A 25,682-nucleotide genomic window follows, 5' to 3' on the forward strand; every position below is an offset into this window, starting at 1 on the left:
AATTATTAGAACTGTATTTTATTTTTTATTTAATGGTCACAATTTTATATATGAACAACTTACTAAATTCTGAGTTTACGACAATCAATATTCAACTCCGTAGACTTAAAATTTTAAACCCAACCTAGACGACTGGCGAACTCCTAGCTCAAGTATAAGAACAAACTAAGAAGACTTTTTGATGGAACTAATCCACATTTGAATTGCATGATGAGGCAAACCAAGCAAACGTCCCAAGGTTAGCCCGACGGCAAGGAGATTCTAACCCATGATTCGTCTTCCACTGAGGATATTTTAGGTCGGCACTGTGGTCGGTGCAAGTCGGGTCAGAATTCGTACCAACCAGTCACCTCTAGGAAACTTGGGACATCTCATTAGAAAATTAGAACTGCATTTCAAATATTATCTGTGCCAGTTTGATTAACGAATAAATAATTGCTTTACTGCATTTTGTTCGAAAAATCCATGTGACTTATACACGGATTTGCAATAGAATGATATCTTAAATCTAAATAAAATATGAAATTTGTTTTTGAATCTTTTCGATTCTTGCAATTTTTTTTCGCAACTTGTTACTATTTTAGTATAAAAGTTAAAAGTTGAGAATTATTGAGACTTATCGTTGTACACGATTGTACACAGTGCGCTGGTTCATTAAATAGTATAATTTCAACAAACAATATTTTATTTTAACAATTGTAAATAACCAAAATCATTGCACTATTACAATGGAAGCCACGACTGGCTCAAACAAGAGTTCAAGAGAAACTGAGCAGTTCACAACAATTGCTACAGATGGCGCTTCGCCTAAGACCGAACATGCCGGCCCCTTGAAATATTTAACATATTTCAACAATAACTAATATACATTGAAACTATAAGAATCACAATAAAATTATTAGAAATATTTGATTTCAATTAATAGAATAAAATTATGGACTGTAGAAAAATATTTGTTCCAATATTAAATGAATGTACAATTCCAAATTTAAAGGAAATTATTAAAATACAATGATACAATACAAATATAAACAAAAAATAATTCAATGAGGTTACAATTATTACCAAACTATTTATTGTCCTCAATAGGCAAAATACTCAATTTATGAATTGGTCTTTTAAATAAACCTTTAGGAGTTCGCACTAAAACAACCCTAACCTTTTTATCTTTGCCAGCTATAGTTTCTTCAACTCTACCAATTACCCAATGACATACTGGAAGATTATCTTCCCTAACTAGAACCATTGTACCAGGGGTAACATTATCCTTCGAAAATTGCCACTTAGTTCGTTCGTGTAAATTAGACAAGTAATCTTTTTGCCACCTTTTCCAAATATTTTGAGTCAATTTTGTAACTCTTTCCCATCTAGACAATCTGTTATCTGGAATTTGAGTGATTTCGGGTTCTATGGGGGCAGTTATTGGACGCCCTATTAAAAAATGACCTGGCGTCAGAGCGTTCATATCATTTGCATTTGTAGATAATGGGGTAATTGGTCTAGAGTTTAAAATTCCCTCTATCTGCGTAACAAGGGTCAAAAATTCCTCAAGGGTTAGTTTTGAAATTCCAACAGTCTTTTTAAAGTGGGTTTTAAAGGATTTCACTGCTGCTTCCCAAATACCCCCGAAATGGGGGGCCCGTTGAGGTATAAATTTCCAAGTAACCTCTTCTGTTAACAGATAATCAATTAATTCTTGTTCCGGAGATTGAGCCAAACTATATAACCGTTTTAACTCGTTTCGAGCTCCACAAAAATTACTCGCATTATCACTCATTAACATAGAACATTTCCCCCTTCTTGCAAAAAACCTTTTTAATGTGGCAATCAAGGCCTCAGTTGTTAAGTCCGAGACAATTTCCAAATGTACTGCCCGAGTGCAAAGGCACACAAAAACTGCTACATACATTTTTTGAAAACTTACTTTTCTTTGATTTTTTTGCTTGACAAGAAACGGTCCGCAGAAATCTAAGCCTGATTTATTAAAGGTGAACTCAGGATTTAATCGATAAGATGGAAGATTACCCATTAATTGATCAATAGCTACAGGTCTAAATTTAAAACAAGTAACACACTCGTGCACTATTTTTCTGGCAAGATTTCTTCCGTGAATTGGCCAAAACCTTTGGCGAACAGAATTAAGTAATGCCTGGGGACCAAGATGCAAATCTTTTAAATGGAAATACAACATAATTAAATATGTAAGCTTATGACCCGCAGGCAAAATAATGGGAAACTTAGCATCGAAACTTACCTGCGAGTGGGCCAAACGACCACCCACCCTCAGTATACCATCTGCATCTAAAAAAGCGTTAAGTGATTTAATCTTACTCTTAGAAGAAATTGCACCTTTCTGAATATCTGCAATATCAGAAGAAAATTCATCCCTCTGTACTTCTCTAATCAAAAACAATTCGGATAATTTTAACTCTTCCCTCGAAATCGGTCCCGTAGTTTTCTTTGCTGAGTTTTTAGCATTTCTTACAAACCTGAAAATAAAACTTAAGATTCTGATTAGTTTCATATAACTATTGCTTTTGTTCAAAAAATCAATTATAAAAGTGTTTTTCTCGAAGACAGTAAAATTAAGGTCAGAATTTTTCTTGAGTTCAACCATATATTCATCGCTGGAAGAAGGAGAATGTTCGAATTGCTTATAGTCCTCAGTCTTTAGAAAGGAAGGGCCATTCCACCAAAGTTCAGAGTTTGAGATTTTGTCTGCAGTAACACCACGAGAAATGAGGTCAGCAGGGTTGCTTTCGGAAGGCACATGTCCCCATTTAAATAATCTAGTGATTTCTTGAATCTTGGACACTCTATTCGATACGAAAGTTTTCAACAAACATGGATCAGTTCGTATCCACGCCAAAGTTATGGTTGAATCCGACCACAAGTAGACACTTTGTATATCCATTTGAAGAGCTTTTAACAGTTTCTGTAGAAGTTTGGACATTAGTTCAGCCGCCAATAATTCTAAACGAGGAATCGTCAACTTTTTTATCGGCGCTATGCGTGACTTGCTGCACAGTAAGTTAATAGTCACTTGATTCAATTCATTCTTACATCGTAAATAAATCGCTGCACCGTATGCATCTTGCGAAGCATCGCAGAAGCCATGGATTTCAAAGGAGGAAACAGTTCCATTCGCTACACAGTGGTCTATTTTAATGTCTTTCACACAGAGAAGAGAAGAGGCATACTTCTCCCACTCCTTAACTTTGCAGTCTGGCAGTGCCTGGTTCTAGTCCAGTTTTTGTAGCCAGAGCTTTTGCATAAAAATTTTAGCCTTCACTATCACCGGCCCCAAGAGGCCTAATGGATCAAACAGTCTTGAAATGCACGATAAAACAGTTCTTTTAGTACAGTTCGTCAGATTAGTGCTATCTGAAATTGAAAATTCAAACAAATCAGCATTTGGGTTCCATATCACACAGAGAGTCTTAACGTTGTTTTTAATATCGAAATGGTACTCCTGGTCTTCATACGGTAAGTTTTCTAACAAGGACTGTTCATTAGATGACCATTTGTGTAAATTCATGCCACCCCGATGAAGAAGGTTTATTAACTGATTTTTTAACTCTAAGGCAGAAGAAATATCATTAGCCCCCGAGACTACATCGTCCATATAACAATCATTTTGGACGACACGAGCTGCAATGGGAAAATCCTTCCCTTCATCAATCGAAATTTGTCTTAAGACACGCGTTGCCAAAAATGGAGCAGAGGTAGTACCATAGGTAACAGTACAGAGCTTGTAAATTTTAGCTTCATCATCTTTATTCAATTTCCACAATATTCTTTGTAAGTCTCGTTGATTTTCATCAATTAAGACAGTGCGAAACATACCTCTAATATCAGCCGTAAAGGCTACAGGATGTTTCCTAAATCTACACATAATTGAAAATAAATCATCCTGAAGCACGCCCCCCTTCATTTGTATAGAGTTAAGTGATTCACCACTCGATGTTTGCGCACTAGCATCAAAAACGACACGCAATTTTGTGGTAGTTTTGTCAGGGCGATGTACGCCAAGATGGGGAATATAGTAACTAGTGTTTACATTAATATCGGTGTCAACAAGTTGCATGTGTCCTGAATTTTGATATTCAAGCATAAAGTCTTTATATAAGTTACAAAGTTCAGGATTAGAGTCTAACTTTCTATATATATTATTCAATCTCTTTAAAGCTAGTTTCTTTGAATCACCTAAACATTGGGGATCCTTTTTGAGTGGCATTTGAACCACATATCTACCACATTCGTTGCGATAATGAGTTTTTAAAAAATGATTTTCACAATATTCCTCCTCACCAGTAAGCATATCTGACGAAACACTTTCGATTTCCCAAAATTTCTGAAGAGAATCTTCAATATTTTCAGAGGTATGTGTTAAACCGCAAAAGGAATTTAAATTGTTCTCATGAACCTTACCCGTTGCTATCAAGCCAAAAGCAGAATTTTGGAATAACAAATTAGGAGAAACTCTGGTTTTTCCTTCCTTTAAAATATCATAAAAGAGCTCAGCTCCTATAATCATGTTTATTTTACTCGGTATCTCAAAATTTGGATCAGCTAATAACGCACGATCAGGAATTAAATGCTCACTAATTTTAATGGGAGTCGATGGAATCAAGCCCGTAATTCTAGGAACTATTAACAATTCAACTTGCGAAGAAAAAGATAAATCCTTATTACAAATCAAAGAAGTCGCCTTCCACTTAACATTCATTTTATTCTCTCCCAATCCACTAACAGAAATGTTTATTTTTTCTCGCTTCAACCCCAAATCAAAACAAGTATCAGAATTTAAATAATTCGACTGACTGCCATTGTCCAACAATGCTCTTATTAAAACATATTTATTTTTAAGCGGACTCCAGATGTTAATTAAGGCAGTAGATAGAAGAACTAATTTATTACTATTCAGATTACGAGTTGAGAATGCGTGGGAGACGCTACTCTCTTTCGATTTCTCTGAGTCAGCAATTTCACTGGCTTCAGAAATATTACTCAATACATTTGGCGCCAGGGAGGGGGTTTGTTTTGGCATATCTGAGCTTGATTTAATAGTTTCAAACGGGCGAGAATTATCTCTATGAAGTAAATCGTGATGTTTACAGTTACAAATTTTACAACAAACTTTCGAAAAACAATTAGAAAGTTTATGATTATTACCAAAACAATTAATGCAAAGCCTTAATTTTTTAACTTCTTCAAACCTTTTTAAAGGGGAAAGTTCTAAAAATAATGAACAATTATGCAGTTCATGCGGTTTTTTACACAACAAACATTTCAAACTAGATTTTAGAATAAAAGATTTACTTTTATTAACGGGATGAAGTTTCGATTTATTTGGCTGCACACCTTGTAAATTCTCTAATAACTGAACTCTTTTATGAAGAAAGTCCAAAAACTTATCCCATTCGGGTAAATCAGAAGTTGTTAGAGACATTTCGAATTCCTTACGTGTATTTTTATCTACTTTTTGTAGAATAATATTCATTAGCAATTGATAACATAAATCGTTACTTTCTAATTTCAAAAGTTTTAAACCTCTTAAATTACGGTTTAACACATCAATAAGATTTCTTATGTCTTTAAAAGAATCATACGATAACTTTTCTAAGTTTAAAATATTAGAAATATAACTATTTACCACAATACGCTTATTCTCATATCTATCAATTAAAACTTTCATTAAAGATTCAAATGAATCTTCACTAGTTTCTATGTATTTAGCATCGCCCTTAAGCGATGATCTCAAATAAATCAACTTTTGTAAATCAGACAATGAAGAATTATTAGATATTAAACTATCGAATTGTTGTTTAAAGCTTGACCAATGCTCAACTTGTCCATTAAATGTAGGCAAATTAATATCTGGTAACTTCAAATTCACTTTAGTTACAATAGAATCATTGCCTCTCACTTCACTATGTTGAAACTTAAATATAAAGGTTTGCAAGCTTACCTTTATATGTTCTATAGACTCTTCTAAATTCTCCATTTCAGCTTCAAAATTGGGCAAATCTTTTTCATCGAGGGTGGCATAATAATCCAGTTTCAATTTCTCTAGTTTATCACAAGTGTCCAAAACGTTTTCTAATTTGCATTGAAGCAATAATAGTCCAGCTGTTTCGGCTTTCTCACGAACAAATGTCTCTAATTTGGTTATTCGACCTTTCAAATAACCCTTTCTGCGACTAAGCACAGTCTTTTCTGATTTTTTGTCTTCTTCACTACTACTGCTCATTATGAAGAAAACGAAATGAAACTACGCATTCCACAACAAACAGAAAGTTCGAAAGTACGACCTCCGGGTCCACTAGGATCACTTTATTATGTACACGATTGTACACAGTGCGCTGGTTCATTAAATAGTATAATTTCAACAAACAATATTTTATTTTAACAATTGTAAATAACCAAAATCATTGCACTATTACAATGGAAGCCACGACTGGCTCAAACAAGAGTTCAAGAGAAACTGAGCAGTTCACAACAATTGCTACAGATGGCGCTTCGCCTAAGACCGAACAATCGTAACACTGTCACCAGCATTAACTTGTAATGTTTATACAGATCCAGAAATCCAGCACCAAAACAAATTCTTTTCAATTAGCCGTTATTTTTTATTTTCCTTCAATTTGTAGTCACTCAAGTGTCCGTTTCTTGTACATTTTTGTCATGTGCTATTTCGGTAAACATCATTTCTATTTCAAGTGTTTTACATGCATGTGTTTTTGTACTATATCTAATCAACTTTTACGTGTAACTTTTTTAATGTACAATACACTTACTGGAGTACTTTTCTCACTTTGAAACTTCTTTATCAATTGGAGATATGAAAAATAATTTCTTGATTTCGTGATAGATACGATATACAGTGTTTATAATTTTATTGCTTTCTCTTACAGTAAAAATTAAAAAAAAAACTGCTGTGTAAAGCTACCCATATAAACATGTTAACTTTGCCCACCAGATAATTTTGATTGAAAACTGCTTCGAAATTCCAATAGTTCGTAATTCCTTTGAAATTCCAATATTTTGTGTAAAATGATAAAAAGATATTTGAGAACTGTTAAAAAAATTTATTATTCATTAATTTTATAAATTTTATTTATGCTAAGAATTCGTTAAATAGCTAGAGCTTCGTTACCAAATTTTAGTGCTTAAATATTTATTAGCATAAATATTTTAAAAAGAGAACATGTATGTTGATGCAAGACACTAGCCGTTTGAAAAAAAAACGTGAAAAATCTTACTCAAAATGAAATTTGTCTCATCGCTGCCTCGGAGAAGGAGTTTTGAAAACAATTTTGGTCTGAGAAAAATTAGATCTAATCAGTTTTCGGACATGAACGACTTGTTTACCTTTGGCTCTCGGATCGAATTCAGAACCTTGTAATAGCTAAGAACCTTACTAAACAATGTCTCAATTTTTTCCCCTAGAAATTTCACAATCATCAGGTTCATCACAATCGAAGTTCAGTGGTTTCTTATCGATTTATAAATTTTGTTTCACTTGTATCGTATTATTTATAATGAAATATAATTAAATAACGATTAGGTACATCAGCATCTTTATCTCGGTTCGTGCCTGTATCATACACCAGTCGTTTTGTCACATTAGGATAGTTTGTGAAAGGAGGGCGAAGTAGCTCCTATTTTCTTTTGAATCTGGGCGCAGTATTACTCAACAACGAGAATTACACGAAAATTTAAAGTTTAAAAATTCCACAATCATATCCCTCCAACGGTTAATATGTAGCATAAATTGACATAATATGGATCACTAGACAGCTGCTGTTATGAGCTTCACAGATTAAAGTTGGTGGACAAGAATGACCGAAGATGCTGACTCCTCCTACCTTTACTGTAGATTCTGTTGTTGTGCTTTAGAGCTTATTTGGTTTAATTTCAGCATTAAATCAGAAATACAAAGGATACTTGTCTATGCATCAACTGCAGCCGCGTAATAAGTACAAGTAGCGAACTATATTTCTCATGCAGAAAAACTTATTAATCTTTTAAATACTTAGTTATATCAAAATTTGATATATTTTCGTTTGATTGTTTGCAAATGCACTGTAAACGGTACCTTACTTGCCTCAGGGCTAAAGAGAATAGAAGGGCTGGTTCACTCCTTTGAAGTATCTCTCGCCGCTCCGATCCTCCGACGTCACTCTAGTGACGTCACTTTGGCGCAAAGCTCGCACTTTTACTTCAAGAACGGAGCGTTTGGCCTTACTAGCTCTAACTAATATTGGATCATTTCTTTTTGCGAGATATTCTAAGACATTTGTTATTTTCTATAATGACTTTCCTCAGTTTTTGCAGTGAATTTACAAGAATTTAAAACTATTATCGAAATGCCAGTCTGCGCGATTGCAACTTGCAAAAATTCTGATATAAAAACAAAAGGAAAAAGTATAATTTTTCGCGTGTTCCCTAAAGTAAATGAACAACTATGTAAAGAATGGATTCCGAAATGACACAGTTAATTTAAAACAGCAATACGTTTATTCTGTCGTAAAGAACTTTTATAAAAATTCATTATCTAAATAGAAGCCGCCTCGTTACTTCATAACCCAAGTCAAAATTTTTGATGGTTTTCCTTTGATGGACCAACATAATCCTTGATGGTAACCAACATAAGCAACCATCACCCCAAGGTAGGAATTCGGACAGAATTATGATGGTCCAACATAAGATTAGCATCTTGTTTTGATGGTTTGCTCATGTTGGACCATCAGAAATTTCCATCATATTATGTTAGAAATGAAATGTTGGAACCAACATTAGTTACCATCATCCCAATATAGGAATTCGGACAGATTTATGATGGTCCAACATAAGATTAGCATCTTGTTTTGATGGTTTGCTCATGTTGGACCATCAGAAATTTCCATCATATTATGTTAGAAATGAAATGTTGGAACCAACATTAGCTACCATCATCTCAATATAGGAATTCGGACAGATTTATGATGGGCCAACATAAGATTAGCATCTTGTTTTGATGGTTTGCTCATGTTGGACCATCAGAAATTTCCATCATATTATGTTAGAAATGAAATGTTGGAACCAACATTAGCTACCATCATCTCAATATAGGAATTCGGACAGATTTATGATGGTCCAACATAAGATTAGCAACTTGTTTTGATGGTTTGCTCATGTTGGACCATCAGAAATTTCCATCATATTATGTTAGAAATGAAATGTTGGAACCAACATTAGTTACCATCATCCCAATTTAGGAATTCGGACAGATTTATGATGGTCCAACATAAGATTAGCAACTTGTTTTGATGGTTTGCTCATGTTGGACCATCAGAAATTTCCATCATGTTATGTTAGAAATGAAATGTTGGAACCAGCATTAGCTACCATCATCCCAATATAGGAATTCGGACAGATTTATGATGGTCCAACATGAGATTAGCAACTTGTTTTGATGGTTTGCCCATGTTGGACCATCAGAAATTTCCATCATATTATGTTAGAAATGAAATGTTGGAACCAACATGAGATACCATCATCCCAATATAGGAATTCGGACAGATATTTGATGGTCCAACATAAGAATAGCATCTTGTTTTGATGGTTCATCCATGTTGGACCATCAGAAATTTCCATCATATTATGTTAGAAATGAAATGTTGGAACCAACATGAGATACCATCATCCCAATATAGGAATTTGGACAGATTTATGTTGGTCCAACATTAGAATAGCAACATGTTGGACCATCAGAAATTTCCATCACATTTTCTTACTGCTCAAATGTTGGAACCATCATCCCAATGTAGGAATTTTGTCTGACAATTTATAGTCGAACATAATACAGGCAAATAGTTTTGATGGTATATTCCCGCTGGTCCAACAATAATTTGTTGGAACAATCACCTTATACATGATTTTAATCAGATTTATGTGATTTGATTAATCCTTATGGATCATCCAGATTTACTATCATTACATCTTGCTGTTTGACACGTAATCTCCATGACGGGTCTCATTGGGTAAAACGTTAAGCAAATTTAAAAAGGAAAAACTCAAATTGTGCGTGAATTTTGATTAGAATATTATTTATAAAAATAATTTTGTCCAAGAACAATTCATATCAGTATTTTTAAATGAAACATTAATACTATTGCGGCAATTATTCTCTAATATAGTAGACAATCCAGTATCAAAATAATTGCAATCCAGGCTAATTAGAAAGAAATATTAAAAAAATGTAAGCTTGTGACACATTTAAGAAATTAAACTAATTTTTTAAAAAAATTAATATTCAATGTCAAAATAAAATCAAGGATATTTATTTAAAATCTTTTATTTAAACAGAGCATATTATTCAAGCAACTTCTTTCCAACAACAAGCACACATAATTCACAATTATAATGGTCAGTCTTCATTTACAAACTTCTTTTAAACTAACTTTACTAATTCATTCCATATATGTCCTCGTATTACATCTAGAAGAAAAAATAAGAGCAATCAAATTAACAGCTTCTTTAAATAATTAATAATAATTTTTACTACAAGTAATAAAGTGAAATTCAAACAAGATCCAAAATAAATAAAATTAAAGAAATTTAAAATTAGCCTACTTTTAAGAAAAATGTTAGGTTAATATTTGTATCAATTTGTGCATATGTTTATACAAAAGGACGTAAATGCAGAAAAATTGGCAGTTATAAAATTATGAAGATGTTTGGAAATATTTGGACAAATTATGTAGATTTTTTGCATCTTAGCACAATTTGTATAGACCAAATATTAAACTTTTTTGGAACTCCTTGATGTTAATATAAAATTATATGTAAATACTCTACTTTCTTCAAAAATATTTTTTTTAACGAATACCAAATTCATAAATAATTTTAGCTATTCAGCTAGTGAATTGTTATGCTGTTTAGTCAATTATTGACAGGGAAAACAATTCTATGCACACGGTGATTTCTTTTACGAAAGAAAAACGCATTATGAAATTACAGTTTTAATGAAGTTCGGGCAATCACATTTAACAATATAAATTGAGTAATCTTTTCTTGTGATCTCAGGGTTATCAAAGGTGGGCTCAGTCCAATAAAATCCATCTTTTTACACACCAAATAAGTTTCTTAACATTTCATTAGTTCCAATCAATTTTCTTTGAAATTACCTAATTAAGTTGCTCTTTGAAATAATTGTTGCTCGTTAAGTTGCTCTTTGTAATATATTGTTCTATAAACTTTTATGCCTATCTTTATTTTATGCCTTTTTACAACAATATAAATTTACTCAAAAATAATTTAAATAAAAATTACTCAAAAATAGTTAAATAAAATTAAATAAAATTTAAATAAAGTTGTGTGTTTACTGCTCTGTAAACACACAACTTTATTTAAATTTTATTTAACTATTTTTGAGTAATTTTTATTTAAATTATTTTTGAGTAAATTTATATTATTACTAGTTTATATGATTTGAATTTGGTTTTAGCTGCCTTGAGCGCTATTCCAATTTGAATTAATGTATTTAAGGTTGTTTTCATTTTTACCTTCTGTTTAATTAATTTCACTTAAGAATTTGTTTTTACAACCTTATTCGCAAACAAAATTATTATGAACAAATTAAAATTAGCTAAATACACGAAAAAATACATTATAAATTATTAATATAAATTACTAAATTATAAATTATTAAAACACATTACTAAATTCTGAGATCTATAAAACAAATAATGTACAATAGCAATAATAGCGCATTTCATTTCACGGATGTTAACAACACTTCTAGAAATTCCATTCATTAATTAAGTTTCAATTTATAATTTTTAACTTATTATGCTTCATATTTCACACTTCATTTATTTACAATAACTTCATCCTTATGCAATTTATTGTACATGTAGAAGGCGACAAAAAATGACTGAAATAATTATATTTTATTTATAATTATATTTTGATTTCTAATATAACATCTATATTATATAAAACGCTAATATGTATGTATCAATAAAACCGATAATATTTCTTTTCTCGCGTTGGCAAAAGCTTTCATTTTTAATTGATAGGCTTCGGCGCGCAAGAGCATGTAGTGAGCATCATTTGGCTAATCTATATTATATAAAACGCTAATATGTTTTAATTGATAGGCTTCGGCGCGCAAGAGCACGTAGTGAGCATCATATGTCTAATCGGGTGAATTCTCACCGAATTATCAAAAAATTCTCACAAAATTATCTTCATCGAAGTCGATGCTTTACATCCGGCGTTCAGTACTGTTTCATATTGTTTTACAACACATGGTTTTAGCCCTCTGGTGGGAAAGACTTTAAAATAAAACTTACAACAGTTACTTTTCTCAACATCTGAAATTTAGAATAGTGTGATTAAGAAAAATATGTGAACTGTTTGCAATTTCAAATTAATACTGAAATGCACAGGCTTAGAATTTTCTACAGTGAAAAGTTTTCGGAACTTCAGTGTTCAAAAAAGTATACAAAAGCTAGACGCTAAGAACGTATCCAATGAGCGAGCAAACCGAGCATCGGATTGCGAAGCAATCCGAAATGAACTGCGAAGGCAGTTCCGGGGGTTGGTGAGCACCAGTGAGCAGGGGGCGAAGCCTCCTAGTTAGATATATTTTTCCAATCTAAACATTAGATACGTAAATAATTATATCTAATGTTTATATTAAAGCAGGGCTTGAGATTTTTTTCATTCAAATACAAAGAACTTTGATTTATGACTAAAAAAACATCATAAATGTTTAATCAAAATTAAATTAATATTAAAAGTATATTATAAGAATATCTTAGAAGTTCTGGCTACCTAAAACAATTTTTCATTATAAAACATAGCTTTGAATGCATAGCAACCATTTTGAAACAAATCCCTGATTGAAATTCAAAGACTAGATGAAATAGAGAATTTAAAGAATGCTTTAAAAATTAAAACAAAGTTTCAATTACCAAACCATAATCTTAATTTAAAATTGTGATTTCTTTTTTTTCCCTCCTGAGTTTTAAAATGACAAAATAAATGTAACAAATTGCATTTATAAAAGTAGTCATTCATCAAAAAATAAATATTTAATCTATATATTTTTTATATTAAAATATTAATTTTTAATCCTATATTAAAATACATAAGTTGAACTAAAAAAATTCCATTGAAATTTTTTTTTCACAAAATTTCTTAATAGAAAATCTGATAATGTCAAAGATACTGTAAACATATGAGAAAAAAAAAATACTTCAATGTATACTTTAATCTGTACTTTCAATCTCAAGAATCAAAAGATTTTGAAAAATGTAATTTCAAATTCGTTGGAATTTAACAAATACCAAGAAAAGAAATAGTAAAAGTACCAATACTTTAAAACAGGGTTGGCAAGATTTTCCCGCAGGTGGAAAAAACCATGGTAAATACCGGTTAAAACCGTCCTGGCAAAAACAGGTTTTTGCCAAGCAAATTGGCAAAAGGTGGCAAAAACCTATATTTTCCAAGATGAGAGGACAAAAACACATTTTTGATGCAAAATTATTCCTAAAATTGAAATATATACTATAAATATAAATAATTACAAAAATTAACAAAATTATTATTCCATAATTAAATCATAATGTAATAATATATCATTTTAGTAGTTTAAAACATTATTGATTGAAAAATTTTTGATTATTCTCTTTTTTCCAGTGAAATGAACTTATTTTAAATTAATATAACTATAATTTAAAGCATAAAATATCTATCAACATGTGTAGTTAATTATTGTACAAATAATAATTTTTTATAATAAATAATAATAATAATATTATACAAATAATATTTATTTATCAGTAAAAAAGCATTTACTTAAGGATTCTAAAATGAAAAGAGGTCAAAAACTTTCAATCTTTTAAAACTTATTACCCTTATATTAATTATTAATATGTTAAAAATAATTTTTTCATGTAATGTATCAAAATTATTATTCCTTATGATTGATTTAAATTTGTTTCAAGTATTTTGTAATAATATTTAATCAGCAATTTAAATAATTTGGTTTTTGCCGGTTTTTACCAGTTTTTGCCGGTTTTTACCAGGTTTTTGCCACTGTCCTGGCAAAAACCCCTTTTTGCCGGCAAAAACTCCAACCCTGCTTTAAAATGTAGTTTTTTAACTTTTTAAATATATATATAAAATCAGTTGATTTAAATCAATGATTTTCTTTTAAAAAAATCAGTTCAATCAACAAAGCCCTGATTATAAGTACATATAATACAGGTTTTTGCAAACACTGCTACATACCCCCAACTCTTTAAAAGTTAAGCAGGAAGACTTGTTTATAATTCATTAACAAAATATTGAATACATCAGCTTATGCTGATGGGCAAAAATATAAAAAATTAAACAAATAAAATGCAGCTTCTTTTCTTATTAACTTAAAAAATATTTTAAAAAACACAGTTTCAGAAAATTTCTAGTTCCAGTGAGTGTATTTTAATTATAGTTTTATTTTCAACTGTCAGAAACTTGAGTTTGATTAGAAAATAAATGCTCACAGTTGCCAAAAGAAAAAGGCAGGAAAATCGATTTTATGCATTGAAAAAAATATATGCAAGCTAGTATGCGACATAAAAAATAATCCACACACAGACTTTTATAAGTATGTTATATTAAATAAAGGTTAACAATATCAGAAATAATATAGCTACAGGATGCGAACTGATTTAAACAACTGCAATAGGAACTTTACAACTGTGCAAAACCTTTCAATATTTTACACTTGAAAGCAATTTGGAACTATATATGCTAAAATAAAAAAAGTAAAAAAAATTAATTAAATAATGAAGAATTTAACTGTACTTAAGCAGTTCAGTTTATCATTTAAAAATTATTAATATAAAAATTTAAAATCAATTATCCTACTTCAAAAAAGATAGATTTTTAACAGACAAAATATAAAGTTCAACCCATTTTTTAACAGTTGTTGAATGTAGGAAAATAGGAATAATTATTGCTATTGCTTGAATGAATATAAGTAAAAAAAATCTAAAGCATTGAAAGTGGCAACTGTAAGAAAAACATATGACTCATTAAAAATAACCATCACAAACTTAAGTTTTAACATTTTTATCAAAAAAAAATTTAATATTAAATTTTTAAAAAATTATTATTATACTGGAATGATTTGTTCAGCTTGGACGATCTAATGGACATTTCACCAATAGAACAGCAAATGGGACTTTACGTAACGACCATTATAACAGAAGAAGAGCACAAATGGGGGTCTTAATAATGAGCGTAGACTATTTTACCTTAATTGGTAATAATAAAGCAAAAATGCAAAGTAAACTGGAATATATATATTGAATATACAAACATTATGCCCTCAATATGAAAGCTTAATATATACTAGCAGCCGAAGCTTTGGCGAAATGACACCTTGCACCATCACTCTAGACCAGTGATTCTCAACCTTTTTTTTTTTTGTGGCGGCACACTTTTAACGATTTTGAAATTTGACGGCACACAATGAAAAAAAAATTAGTTTAAAAGTTTTTAATTTATCACTAATACACTGTGTTAAATAGTTCGTGATAATAATTTTAAATGTAAAATAAAATAATATGTACTACAAAAGCACGTTTATTAAGAGACTAATTATTTCTTTCGACTAATTTTTTATTAGTTAGTAACAGTTATTTATTTCTTTGCTAGTTATTAATTGTTAGCTTGTTTTACGTAGTTATTAACTGTTAGTTTTTTTAAATTGTTATTTTTTTGTGATTTCCTGTTAACTAGTTTTTTTGCTAATTATAAATTGTCAGCTTATTTTTTTTGTTAGTTATCCTTTGTTAATTTGCTTTTATAACTATTAATTGCATAGCTTACTTTAATGATTAGCTTTAATATCCGTTTGAAAATTAATATTTAACTTTCTTTCTTTCGTTAATTAATAATTTTAATAGTCATTAAATTTTCTACCTATTTCAACATTCTTTTAAAATTGCCAAAGACAATTTAAACGCTTCCTTCTTATATTAACTTATTTTAAGATTATCAGAGACAAGACAATCGCCGACTTATGTATATGTAAAAACTTTTCTTTAATTTAAACTTCACTCTTCACTAAAAAAGCATTATAATTGTATCATTTCTAATATTTGGAGGCACATTTTAAGAATTTAGCGGCAAACAAAAGTGCTGCGGTACAGTGGTTGAGAATCACTGCTCTAGACATTGAAGTAAATATATTTAGGAAATAAAAGTCAGACATTACAAAAAGTTTACATACTCAATTGAAGAAAAAAAAAATTCTTTTAAAAAGGTAGAATCAGGATTGTTTTTCGCACTAACAAAACCATCAGGATTGAGAATCCAAGAAAAGAAAAAAAAATAATTAGAATACTTACTCATCCTCTCAAAGGCATCACTTCTCATCCAAATGATCAACTCAACATTCAGAGGCTCCAATTTTCATTTTAACTCCTCCAAACTAATGCACTGAAAAGTAAGCCAATAGAAAAAAAAATAAATTGCATTTTATTCCCTTAAACAGAAATACATTGTTTAGAAAGGAATTAACATTTTAAAGGAAATAATATTTATGTTTACAACAGCGTTAAGCTAATTGCGCTCATGTAATGGGAATAAATAATGTTAATAATGTAGTATATTTTCAGTCACTTTAAAAGATTAAAAAATTTTTTTAATAATTTTAATGCTCACCTTCTACCCACCAATAAATCCTTCTATTGTGCAGCAAAATTAACAAAAATTAAACTTAGCAGGGAATACTTCAGGAACATGGACATGAACATAGTAGTGGATAACAAAAATGCTCACATAAAATATAACTATTGAAAAAGATTGGGAAAACAGAAGATCATAACAATAAAATGAAAGAAAAACAAAATTGCTTATTAATATATAAAGCATCACTAGTGTTGTAGGATACTAGTCTTAAAATTTAGTCTCAAAAGTTACGTGCTCAGCGACTTAATTCTAAGATCCGGGACACAAAGCCTTATTGCAACACTTTGGGCTACCTGAACCCCATTTCGAATCTTAATCTCAGAAGAGATTATCTTGTGAGATTCAGTCAGCCACACAGATATTTGTCCTCCATGTGACGGAGGTTCAGGATTTTGGTACTTTGCCATATGCACCGAGTGTTTGCGTACGGACAAATGCATCCACATCTGAATGACGATCTTACACCAGAGACTAAATTCAAAAGACTTTCAACAATATTAATAACAATTGTTTTATCAATCACTTTCTTTGCTACAAATATCTTCTAGATACCATCAAATAAAAAATATATAATTTTAGTCCCCACCGTTTATGCATAAATCCTTTAATGGTGAATCAAAATTAACAAAACTTAAATTAAACTTAGCAGGGAATACTGTTTGAACATGGATGTGATTATAGTGGATAGCAATAAAGCTGACATCAAAAATAACTGTCGAAAAAGATTAGAAAAACAGAAGATCATAACAATAAATTGAAAGTAAAACAAAATTGCTAATTAATATATAAAGCATCACTAGTGTTGTAGGATACTAGTCTTAAGATTTAGTCTCAAAAGTAAGACTAAATTCAACAGACTTTTAACAATATTAATAACAATTGTTTTATCAATCATTTTCTTTGCTACAAATCAGGGTTGGAGATTTTGCCGGCAAAAAGGGGTTTTTGCCAGGACAGTGGCAAAAACCTGGTAAAAACCGGCAAAAACTGGTAAAAACCGGCAAAAACCAAATTATCTAAATTGCTGATTAAATATTATTACAAAATACTTGAAACAAATTTAAATCAATCATAAGAAATAATAATTTTGATACATTACATGAAAAAATTATTTTTAACACATTAATATAATGGTAATAATTTTTAAAAGATTGAAAGTTTGTGATCTCTTTTCATTTTAGAATCCTAAAATAAATGTTTTTTTACAAATAAATAAATATTATTATTTGTATAATATTATTATTTATTATAAAAAATTATTATTTGTACAATAATTAACTACATATATTGATAGATATTTTATGCTTTAAATTATAGTTATATTAATTTAAAATAAGCTCATTTCACTGGAAAAAAAGAATAATCACAAATTTTCCAATCAATAATGTTTTAAACTACTAAAATGATATATTATTACATTATCATTTAATTATGGAATAATAATTTTGTTAATTTTTTTGTAATTATTTATATTTATAGTATATATTTCAATTTTAGGAATAATGTTGTATCAAAAATGTGTTTTTGTCCTCTCATCTTGGAAAATATAGGTTTTTGCCACTTTTTGCCAATTTGCTTGGCAAAAACCTGTTTTTGCCATGACGGTTTTTACCGGTATTTACCATGGTTTTTTCCACCTGCGGCAAAATCTTGCCAACCCTGCTACAAATATCTTCTAGATAACATTAAAAAAAAAATTATAATTTTGATCCCCACCGTTTATGTTTAAATCCTTTTATGATGTATCAAAATTAACAAAATTTAAATTAAATTTAGCAAGGAATACTTCTTGAACATGAATGTGATTATAGTGGATAGCAAAAAAGCTGACATTAAAAATAACTGTCGAAAAAGATAAGAAAAACAGATCATAACAATAAAATGAAAGAAAAACAAAATTGCTTATTTATATATAAAGCATCACTAGTGTAGTAGGATACTAGTCTTAAAATTTAGTCTCAAAAGTTACGTGCTCAGCGACTTAATTCTAAGATCCGGGACACAAAGCCTTATTGCAACACTTTGGGCTACCTGAACCCCATTTCGAATCTTAATCTCAGAAGAGATTATCTTGTGAGATTCAGTCAGCCACACAGATATTTGTCCTCCATGTGACGGAGGTTCAGGATTTTGGTACTTTGCCATATGCACCGAGTGTTTGCGTACGGACAAATGCATCCACATCTGAATGACGATCTTACACCAGAGACTAAATTCAAAAGACTTTCAACAATATTAATAACAATTGTTTTATCAATCACTTTCTTTGCTACAAATATCTTCTAGATACCATCAAATAAAAAATGTATAATTTTAATCCCCACCGTTTATGCATAAATCCTTTAATGGTGAATCAAAATTAACAAAAATTAAATTAAACTTAGCAGGAAATACTGTTTGAACATGAATGTGATTGTAGTGGATAGCTATAAAGCTGACATAAAAAATAACTGTCGAAAAAGATTAGAAAAACAGAAGATCATAACAATAAATTGAAAGTAAAACAAAATTGCTAAATAATATATAAAGCATCACTAGTGTTGTAGGATACAAGTCTCAAAATTTAGTCTCAAAAGTAAGACTAAATTCAACAGACATTTAACAATATTAATAACAATTGTTTTATCAATCACTTTCCTTGCTACAAATATCTTCTAGATAACATTAAAAAAATATATATATATATAATTTTGATCCCCACCGTTTATGTAGTAATCCTTTTATGATGAATCAAAATTAACAAAATTTAAATTAAATTTAGCAAGGAATACTTCTTGAACATGAATGTGATTATAGTGGAAAGCAAATAAGCTCACATCAAAAATAACTGACGAAAAAGATAAGAAAAACAGATCATAACAATAAAATGAAAGAAAAACAAAATTGTTAATTAATATATAAAGCATCACTAGTGTTGTAGGATACTAGTCTTAAAATTTAGTCTCAAAAGTAAGACTGAATTCAAAAGACTTTTAACAATATTAATAACAATTGTTTTATCAATCACTTTCTTTGCTACAAATATCTTATAACATCAACAGTTAAATTTTTTTTTATAATTTTGATTCCCACCGTTTATGTATAAATCCTTCTACCTATTAATATTTAATTTCTTAACAGTGAATTAATTTTCTTTAAAATGGAATCTGAATAAATTTTTAAGAGATCTCGTTTTATTTTTACAAAAAGAGCGTATTTATTGGGATCAAATGTCAAGCAAAGCATGGAAAAACGATTAGGGAAAACACTGATGGAAGAATAATGGAATTTCTGATTTGCCGCAATCTATTAATAGCTCGATCTCCACAAAATTTAATAAACATTGCAAATAAATTATATAGAAGAAAAAGACAATAAAAAAATAACAATTATTAAAAGAATAAATAATTTTACATAAACTTACATGAGAAAACCACGCCGGCTTGTGGAATAACAACTGACAAGAAGAAGTTGAGTTGATATTTTGCTACTCGACCCAAGCGTAAAGTTTGAAAAGAACACTCAAGCACAATTCACACTGCATCTCTGATTGCCCTTGACGCGGGGTCGAATGTATAGAAGCAACGTATATCAAGGAGCATTCACACCGACTGCTACCTTATATATGAAACAAAAATGCTGTACTTTTTGTGAGAAATGAAAGCATAATCTGGAATTTTAAATTAAGCAATATAAACTGTTATTATTTATTTTTCTTAATTAAAATTGCAGGGTTCGATCCCTGATTCTGCTAACCTCTCACCGAGAAGTGCATGCATTATACGTGCTCTGCAAAATCTCTGGAATGGAAAGTCCTGTGGTCAGTCGCTTAGCAGTACCATGGGTACAGGGATCTGGTGAAAATTTCTTTTCCCTTCATATCTATATATAAATTGAGGAGATGGCGTGACGAAATTTGTGATGGCAAACTTCTTCGGATCATTCTCAGAGATGTTTCCCAGACCGTTGTCAATAGCCCATTGTACAGTTCTAGTGCGACATAAATAAAAGTACCTACCTACATTAAAGTATCTACTCAACCTTTTGTTTCTAACCACTATCTCATCATAATTTATATATAGTTTTGTTTAAAAAAAATATTTGAGGTAGAATTCTAGGCCATGGATGGTGCGACTGAAAAAATACAATCACAGCCCCTTGCCCTAAGAACCTATGACAACAAAAACAATATATATAATTATTTTGAATTATCTCATATTTCCACGCCATTATAAAATGTTATTAGAATATGCCCGACTTAAGTAAATGTGTAAGGAAAATACTTCCCCCCCCCCTGTCATTTAATCTATCTCTCGTTTACCTAAATCCACGAATCATTCTAATTTCACTAATCTGAATATGCATAATATTTTGTAAATTGAAAACCTACCTCAATGTTATTATATTTAATAACTATTTATATTTTAACCTTTAATAGTACTTTTATAAATATTGCAAAATCTCTAATTTTTTTTAATTTAAATTTTTCTTCTAATTAATCTAAATAATCTTGATATGTTGCTATATTGCTTTACATTTTTAAAAAACTCAATAATGTTATAACCAAATGTTTAATAATTTAAAAAGCAAGTCTTAACCTTTCAGTAACCAGGCAATGATGAAGTAGTGCAGGCGCACATAAAAATGTTATCTATCACTCGTGTACCTATATGAATGAATCTTTCTTAATTTTATTAATCCTGATATGAAGCAAAATTGTTTTCTGAATTAAAAATTTACTTTTGTGATATTAATTGCAGTAACTATTAATTTTTAACCTTTAATAACATATTATTACATATTTTGCATTTAAAAGTGCAACTTTCATCCCAATCTTATTTAAATCCTTTTTGATTTAAGTAATCCTGCTTTGTAACCTCATTGTCTTGTGATTCTAAAATTCACCATTATGTAATGAATTGCAATAACCATTTATTTTAAACCATTAGTTATAATTTCACCTTATGTTTGATAATTTAAATGCCAACTTTCGAGCTTTCAATAACGAGCTGCACGTGCTCATATTTTAATTTCTCAGTCGTGTACCCATATGAATGATGTACCCATAATCCATATGATCTTTTTTAATCACATTAATACTGATATGTAGCTTTATTGTTTTTCTGAATTTAAAATTCCTTTGAATGATATTAATTGCGGTTGCTATTAATTTTCAACCATTTAAAACATATTACTATATTTTTTTGGGTGGAATGACCTGTGTAGGGGTCAGAAAACTGGCCTTGCGTCAGAAAGGTTCTGGGTTCGGTCAAGGCATGGATATTCTTCAATTCTCTGTATTATCTGTCTTTAATGTGGGAGCAACGTTGGTCCACCTAATACGGTGCCCCTGAAAAAGTGGCCAACAAATCTACCCTTCAGATGGCTATATGACGAAAGGTCATTCTCCAAGCGGGAATTGGATAAAAAAAAAAAAAACAATATTTTTTGAGATTAAAAGCACAAATTTCTACCCAATTGTTAAATATCATAAAAATATACTCGACTGTAGAGAATACGATTAAAATTTTTATTTAATTTAAATCTTTCTTAATTAAATAAATACTGATGTGTGCTTTATTGTTTTGTGTTTCTAAAATTCCCCTAATTGTATTAATTGCAATAACCATTTATTTTTAACTTTCATAATAATTTCACCACATGTTTAATAATTTAAATAATAACTTTAAACATTTCAGTAAAATGTCACGAGACAATGCTCAATCAATGCACGTGCACATAAAAATCTCTCTCTCATATTAATCTTTGAATTAATCTTTTTTAACTTTATTAGTTCTGATATAAAGCCTAATTGTTCTTTATTTGTCAAATTCATCTTAATGTCAATATTTACAACAACTATTTATTTTTTTAAAAATTCTATTGTAATTTCACTTCGTGTTTAATAATTAAAAGATCGAGCATAGTGTACGTGCGCATAATAATTTTATCTTCTTTGAATGTTATACACTTGGGTACTTAAAATGAATTTTTCTTAATTTTTTGTTTCAATCGTAATAAGCAGTCTATTGTTTTATTCCCATTATTTGCAAAAACTATTTATTTTTAGACTCTTATTGTAATTTTTAACATATACTTCTAATTTAAAGTGTTGAAAATTTTAGAAAAAACTTCTCCTGACTAATTTATGACGCATGTGCACATAATAGTAAAACAGCATATTTCACGATATATACATATATTTGCTTTTTGCTCTAAAATTAAACATAATACACTGGTTGACCATCATCACAGCAAAACATCTGTTTCCAGCATATTTGAATGGTTGGTGCTAGTTCAACAACAATAAACATAACCTGATAGTTGGACAGTAATAATTGTAAAATAACATCTTCCAACATACTTTTATGGTTATTGTTGGTCCAATATAGGTCCTACCAACCATAATTTGTTGGTAGACCATCAAAATGGCCATGTAACATCCTCCGTCTCAATTTGATGTTGTTGTTGGTTCAACAATAAAAAAACATAGCATGATACTTGAACCATCATAATAATTAAACAACGTATTCCATCATATTTTAATGGTTGTTGTTGGCCCAACATTAATGAACCCAAACTGTTGGTAGACCATCAAAATAGCCATACAGCATCTTCCATGATATTTTGATGGTTACTGTGAGTCCAACAATAAAAACATAACTTGTTGGTTTACCATCATAACGATAAAATCAAATCTCTCATCTTATTTTGATGGTTGTTGTTGGTCCAACAATAAAAAACATAGCATGATGGTTGAACCATCATACTAGTTAATTAACATATTCCAACTTATTTTTATGGCTGATGTTGGTCTAACATTATTAAACATAGCATGATGGTTAAACCATCATAATAGATGAACAACATCTTAAATCATATTTTAATGGCTGTTGTCGGTTCAACATTAGTGAACACAACTTGTTGGTAAGCCATCAAAATAGCCATACAACATCTTCCCTTATATTTTGATGGTTGTTGTTGGTCGAACAATAAAAGCATAACTTGCTGGTTTACCATCATAATAATAAAACAACACCTCTCATCTTATTTTGATGGTTATTGTTGGTCGAACAATAAAAAACATTACATGATGGTTTGACCATCAAAATAGATAAACAACATCTTCAATCATATTTTAATGGCAATTGTTGGTTCAACATTAGTAAACACAACTTGTTGGTAGACCATCAAAATAGCCATACAGCATCTTCCATGATATTTTGATGGTTGCTGTGAGTCCAACAATAAAAACATAACTTGTTGGTTTACCATCATAACGATAAAATCAAATCTCTCATCTTATTTTGATGGTTGTTGTTGGTCCAACAATAAAAAACATAGCATGATGGTTGAACCATCATACTAGTTAAACAATCTATTCCAACTTATTTTTATGGCTGTTGTTGGTCTAACATTATTAAACATAGCATGATGGTTAAACCATCATAATAGATGAACAATATCTTCAATCATATTTTAATGGCTGTTGTCGGTCCAACATTAGTGAACATAACTTGTTGGTAAACCATCAAAATTGCCATACAACATCTTCCCTTATATTTTGATGGTTGTTGTTGGTCGAACAATAAAAGCATAACTTGCTGGTTTACCATCATAATAATAAAACAACACCTCTCATCTTATTTTGATGGTTATTGTTGGTCGAACAATAAAAAACATTACATGATGGTTTGACCATCATAATAGATAAACAACATCTTCAATCATATTTTAATGGCAGTTGTTGGTTCAACATTAGTGAACACAACTTGTTGGTAGACCATCAAAATAGCCATACAGCATCTTCCATGATATTTTGATGGTTGCTGTGAGTCCAACAATAAAAACATAACTTGTTGGTTTACCATCATAACGATAAAATCAAATCTCTCATCTTATTTTGATGGTTGTTGTTGGTCCAACAATAAAAAACATAGCATGATGGTTGAACCATCATACTAGTTAAACAACATATTCCAACTTATTTTTATGGCTGTTGTTGGTCTAACATTATTAAACATAGCATGATGGTTAAACCATCATAATAGATATCTTCAATCATATTTTAATGGCTGTTGTCGGTCCAACATTAGTGAACATAACTTGTTGGTAAACCATCAAAATTGCCATACAACATCTTCCCTTATATTTTGATGGTTGTTGTTGGCCGAACAATAAAAGCATAACTTGCTGGTTTACCATCATAATAATAAAACAACACCTCTCATCTTATTTTGATGGTTATTGTTGGTCGAACAATAAAAAACATTACATGATGGTTTGACCATCATAATAGATAAACAACATCTTCAATCATATTTTAATGGCAGTTGTTGGTTCAACATTAGTGAACACAACTTGTTGGTAAACCATCGAAATGACCATATAGCATTTTCCATTATATTTTGATGGTTGTTGTTGGTCCAACAATAATAAACATAGCATGATGCTTGAGCCACCATAATGGATAAACGACATCTTCCATTATATTTTGTTGGTTGTTGTTGGCCCAACAATAAAAACGTAACTTGCTGGTTTACCATCATAATGATAAACTAACAACTCTCATCTTATTTTGATGGTTGTTGTTGGTCCAACAATAAAAAACATAGCATGATGGTTGAACAATCAAAATATATAAACAACATCTTCCATTATATTTTGTTGGTTGCTGTTGGTATAACAATTAAAACGTAACTTGCTGGTTGACCATCATAAAGGTAAACAACATCTTCCAACTTATTTTGATGATTGTTATTGGTCCAACGACAACAAACATAACATGATGGTTGTACCATCCTAGTACTAAAACAACATGTTCCATCTTAATTTGATGATTGCTGTTGGTCCAGCAATACAAAAGATAACTTGATGGTTGAACCATTATAATAGTAAAGCAATATCTTCCATCATATTTTAATGGTTGTTGTTGGTCCAACATTAATAAACACATCTTGTTG

At 30.1% G+C, this 25,682-nt stretch overlaps 1 protein-coding gene and 1 long non-coding RNA gene across 2 annotated transcripts; both read right to left on the reverse strand.

The window, feature by feature from the left end:
* Positions 1–1,069: 1,069 nt before the first annotated feature.
* LOC147809314 (uncharacterized) lies at positions 1,070–6,253 on the reverse strand. The gene is made up of 4 exons (XM_087162759.1): positions 3,299–6,253; positions 2,655–3,241; positions 2,255–2,489; positions 1,070–2,149 (listed from the first exon to the last, which is right to left on the reverse strand). The coding sequence occupies exons 1-4, from the start codon at positions 6,251–6,253 to the stop codon at positions 1,070–1,072; spliced, it is 4,857 nt and encodes a 1,618-aa protein (XP_087018885.1).
* A 4,073-nt stretch (positions 6,254–10,326) lies between these two features.
* LOC139424949 (uncharacterized) lies at positions 10,327–20,162 on the reverse strand. The gene is made up of 3 exons (XR_015433698.1): positions 20,144–20,162; positions 16,398–16,488; positions 10,327–10,485 (listed from the first exon to the last, which is right to left on the reverse strand). It is a non-coding gene; the product is annotated as an uncharacterized LOC139424949 (long non-coding RNA).
* Between the last annotated feature and the right edge of the window lie 5,520 nt (positions 20,163–25,682).

The sequence above is a fragment of the Parasteatoda tepidariorum genome, chromosome 5, assembly GCF_982258835.1.
Source record: "Parasteatoda tepidariorum strain Cologne lab strain chromosome 5, Ptep-v5.0, whole genome shotgun sequence".
Taxonomy (NCBI): Eukaryota; Metazoa; Arthropoda; class Arachnida; order Araneae; family Theridiidae; genus Parasteatoda; species Parasteatoda tepidariorum.

Coding starts and splice junctions, on each gene's coding strand:
- LOC147809314 (XM_087162759.1), bottom strand. CDS start 6,253: ATGAGCAGTAGTAGTGAAGAAGACAAAAAATCAGAAAAGACTGTGCTT. Junction 3,242..3,298: donor CATTAGGCCTCTTGGGGCCG/GTGATAGTGAAG, acceptor AAACTGGACTAG/AACCAGGCACTGCCAGACTG. Junction 2,490..2,654: donor CTAAAGACTGAGGACTATAA/GCAATTCGAACA, acceptor TTTTATTTTCAG/GTTTGTAAGAAATGCTAAAA.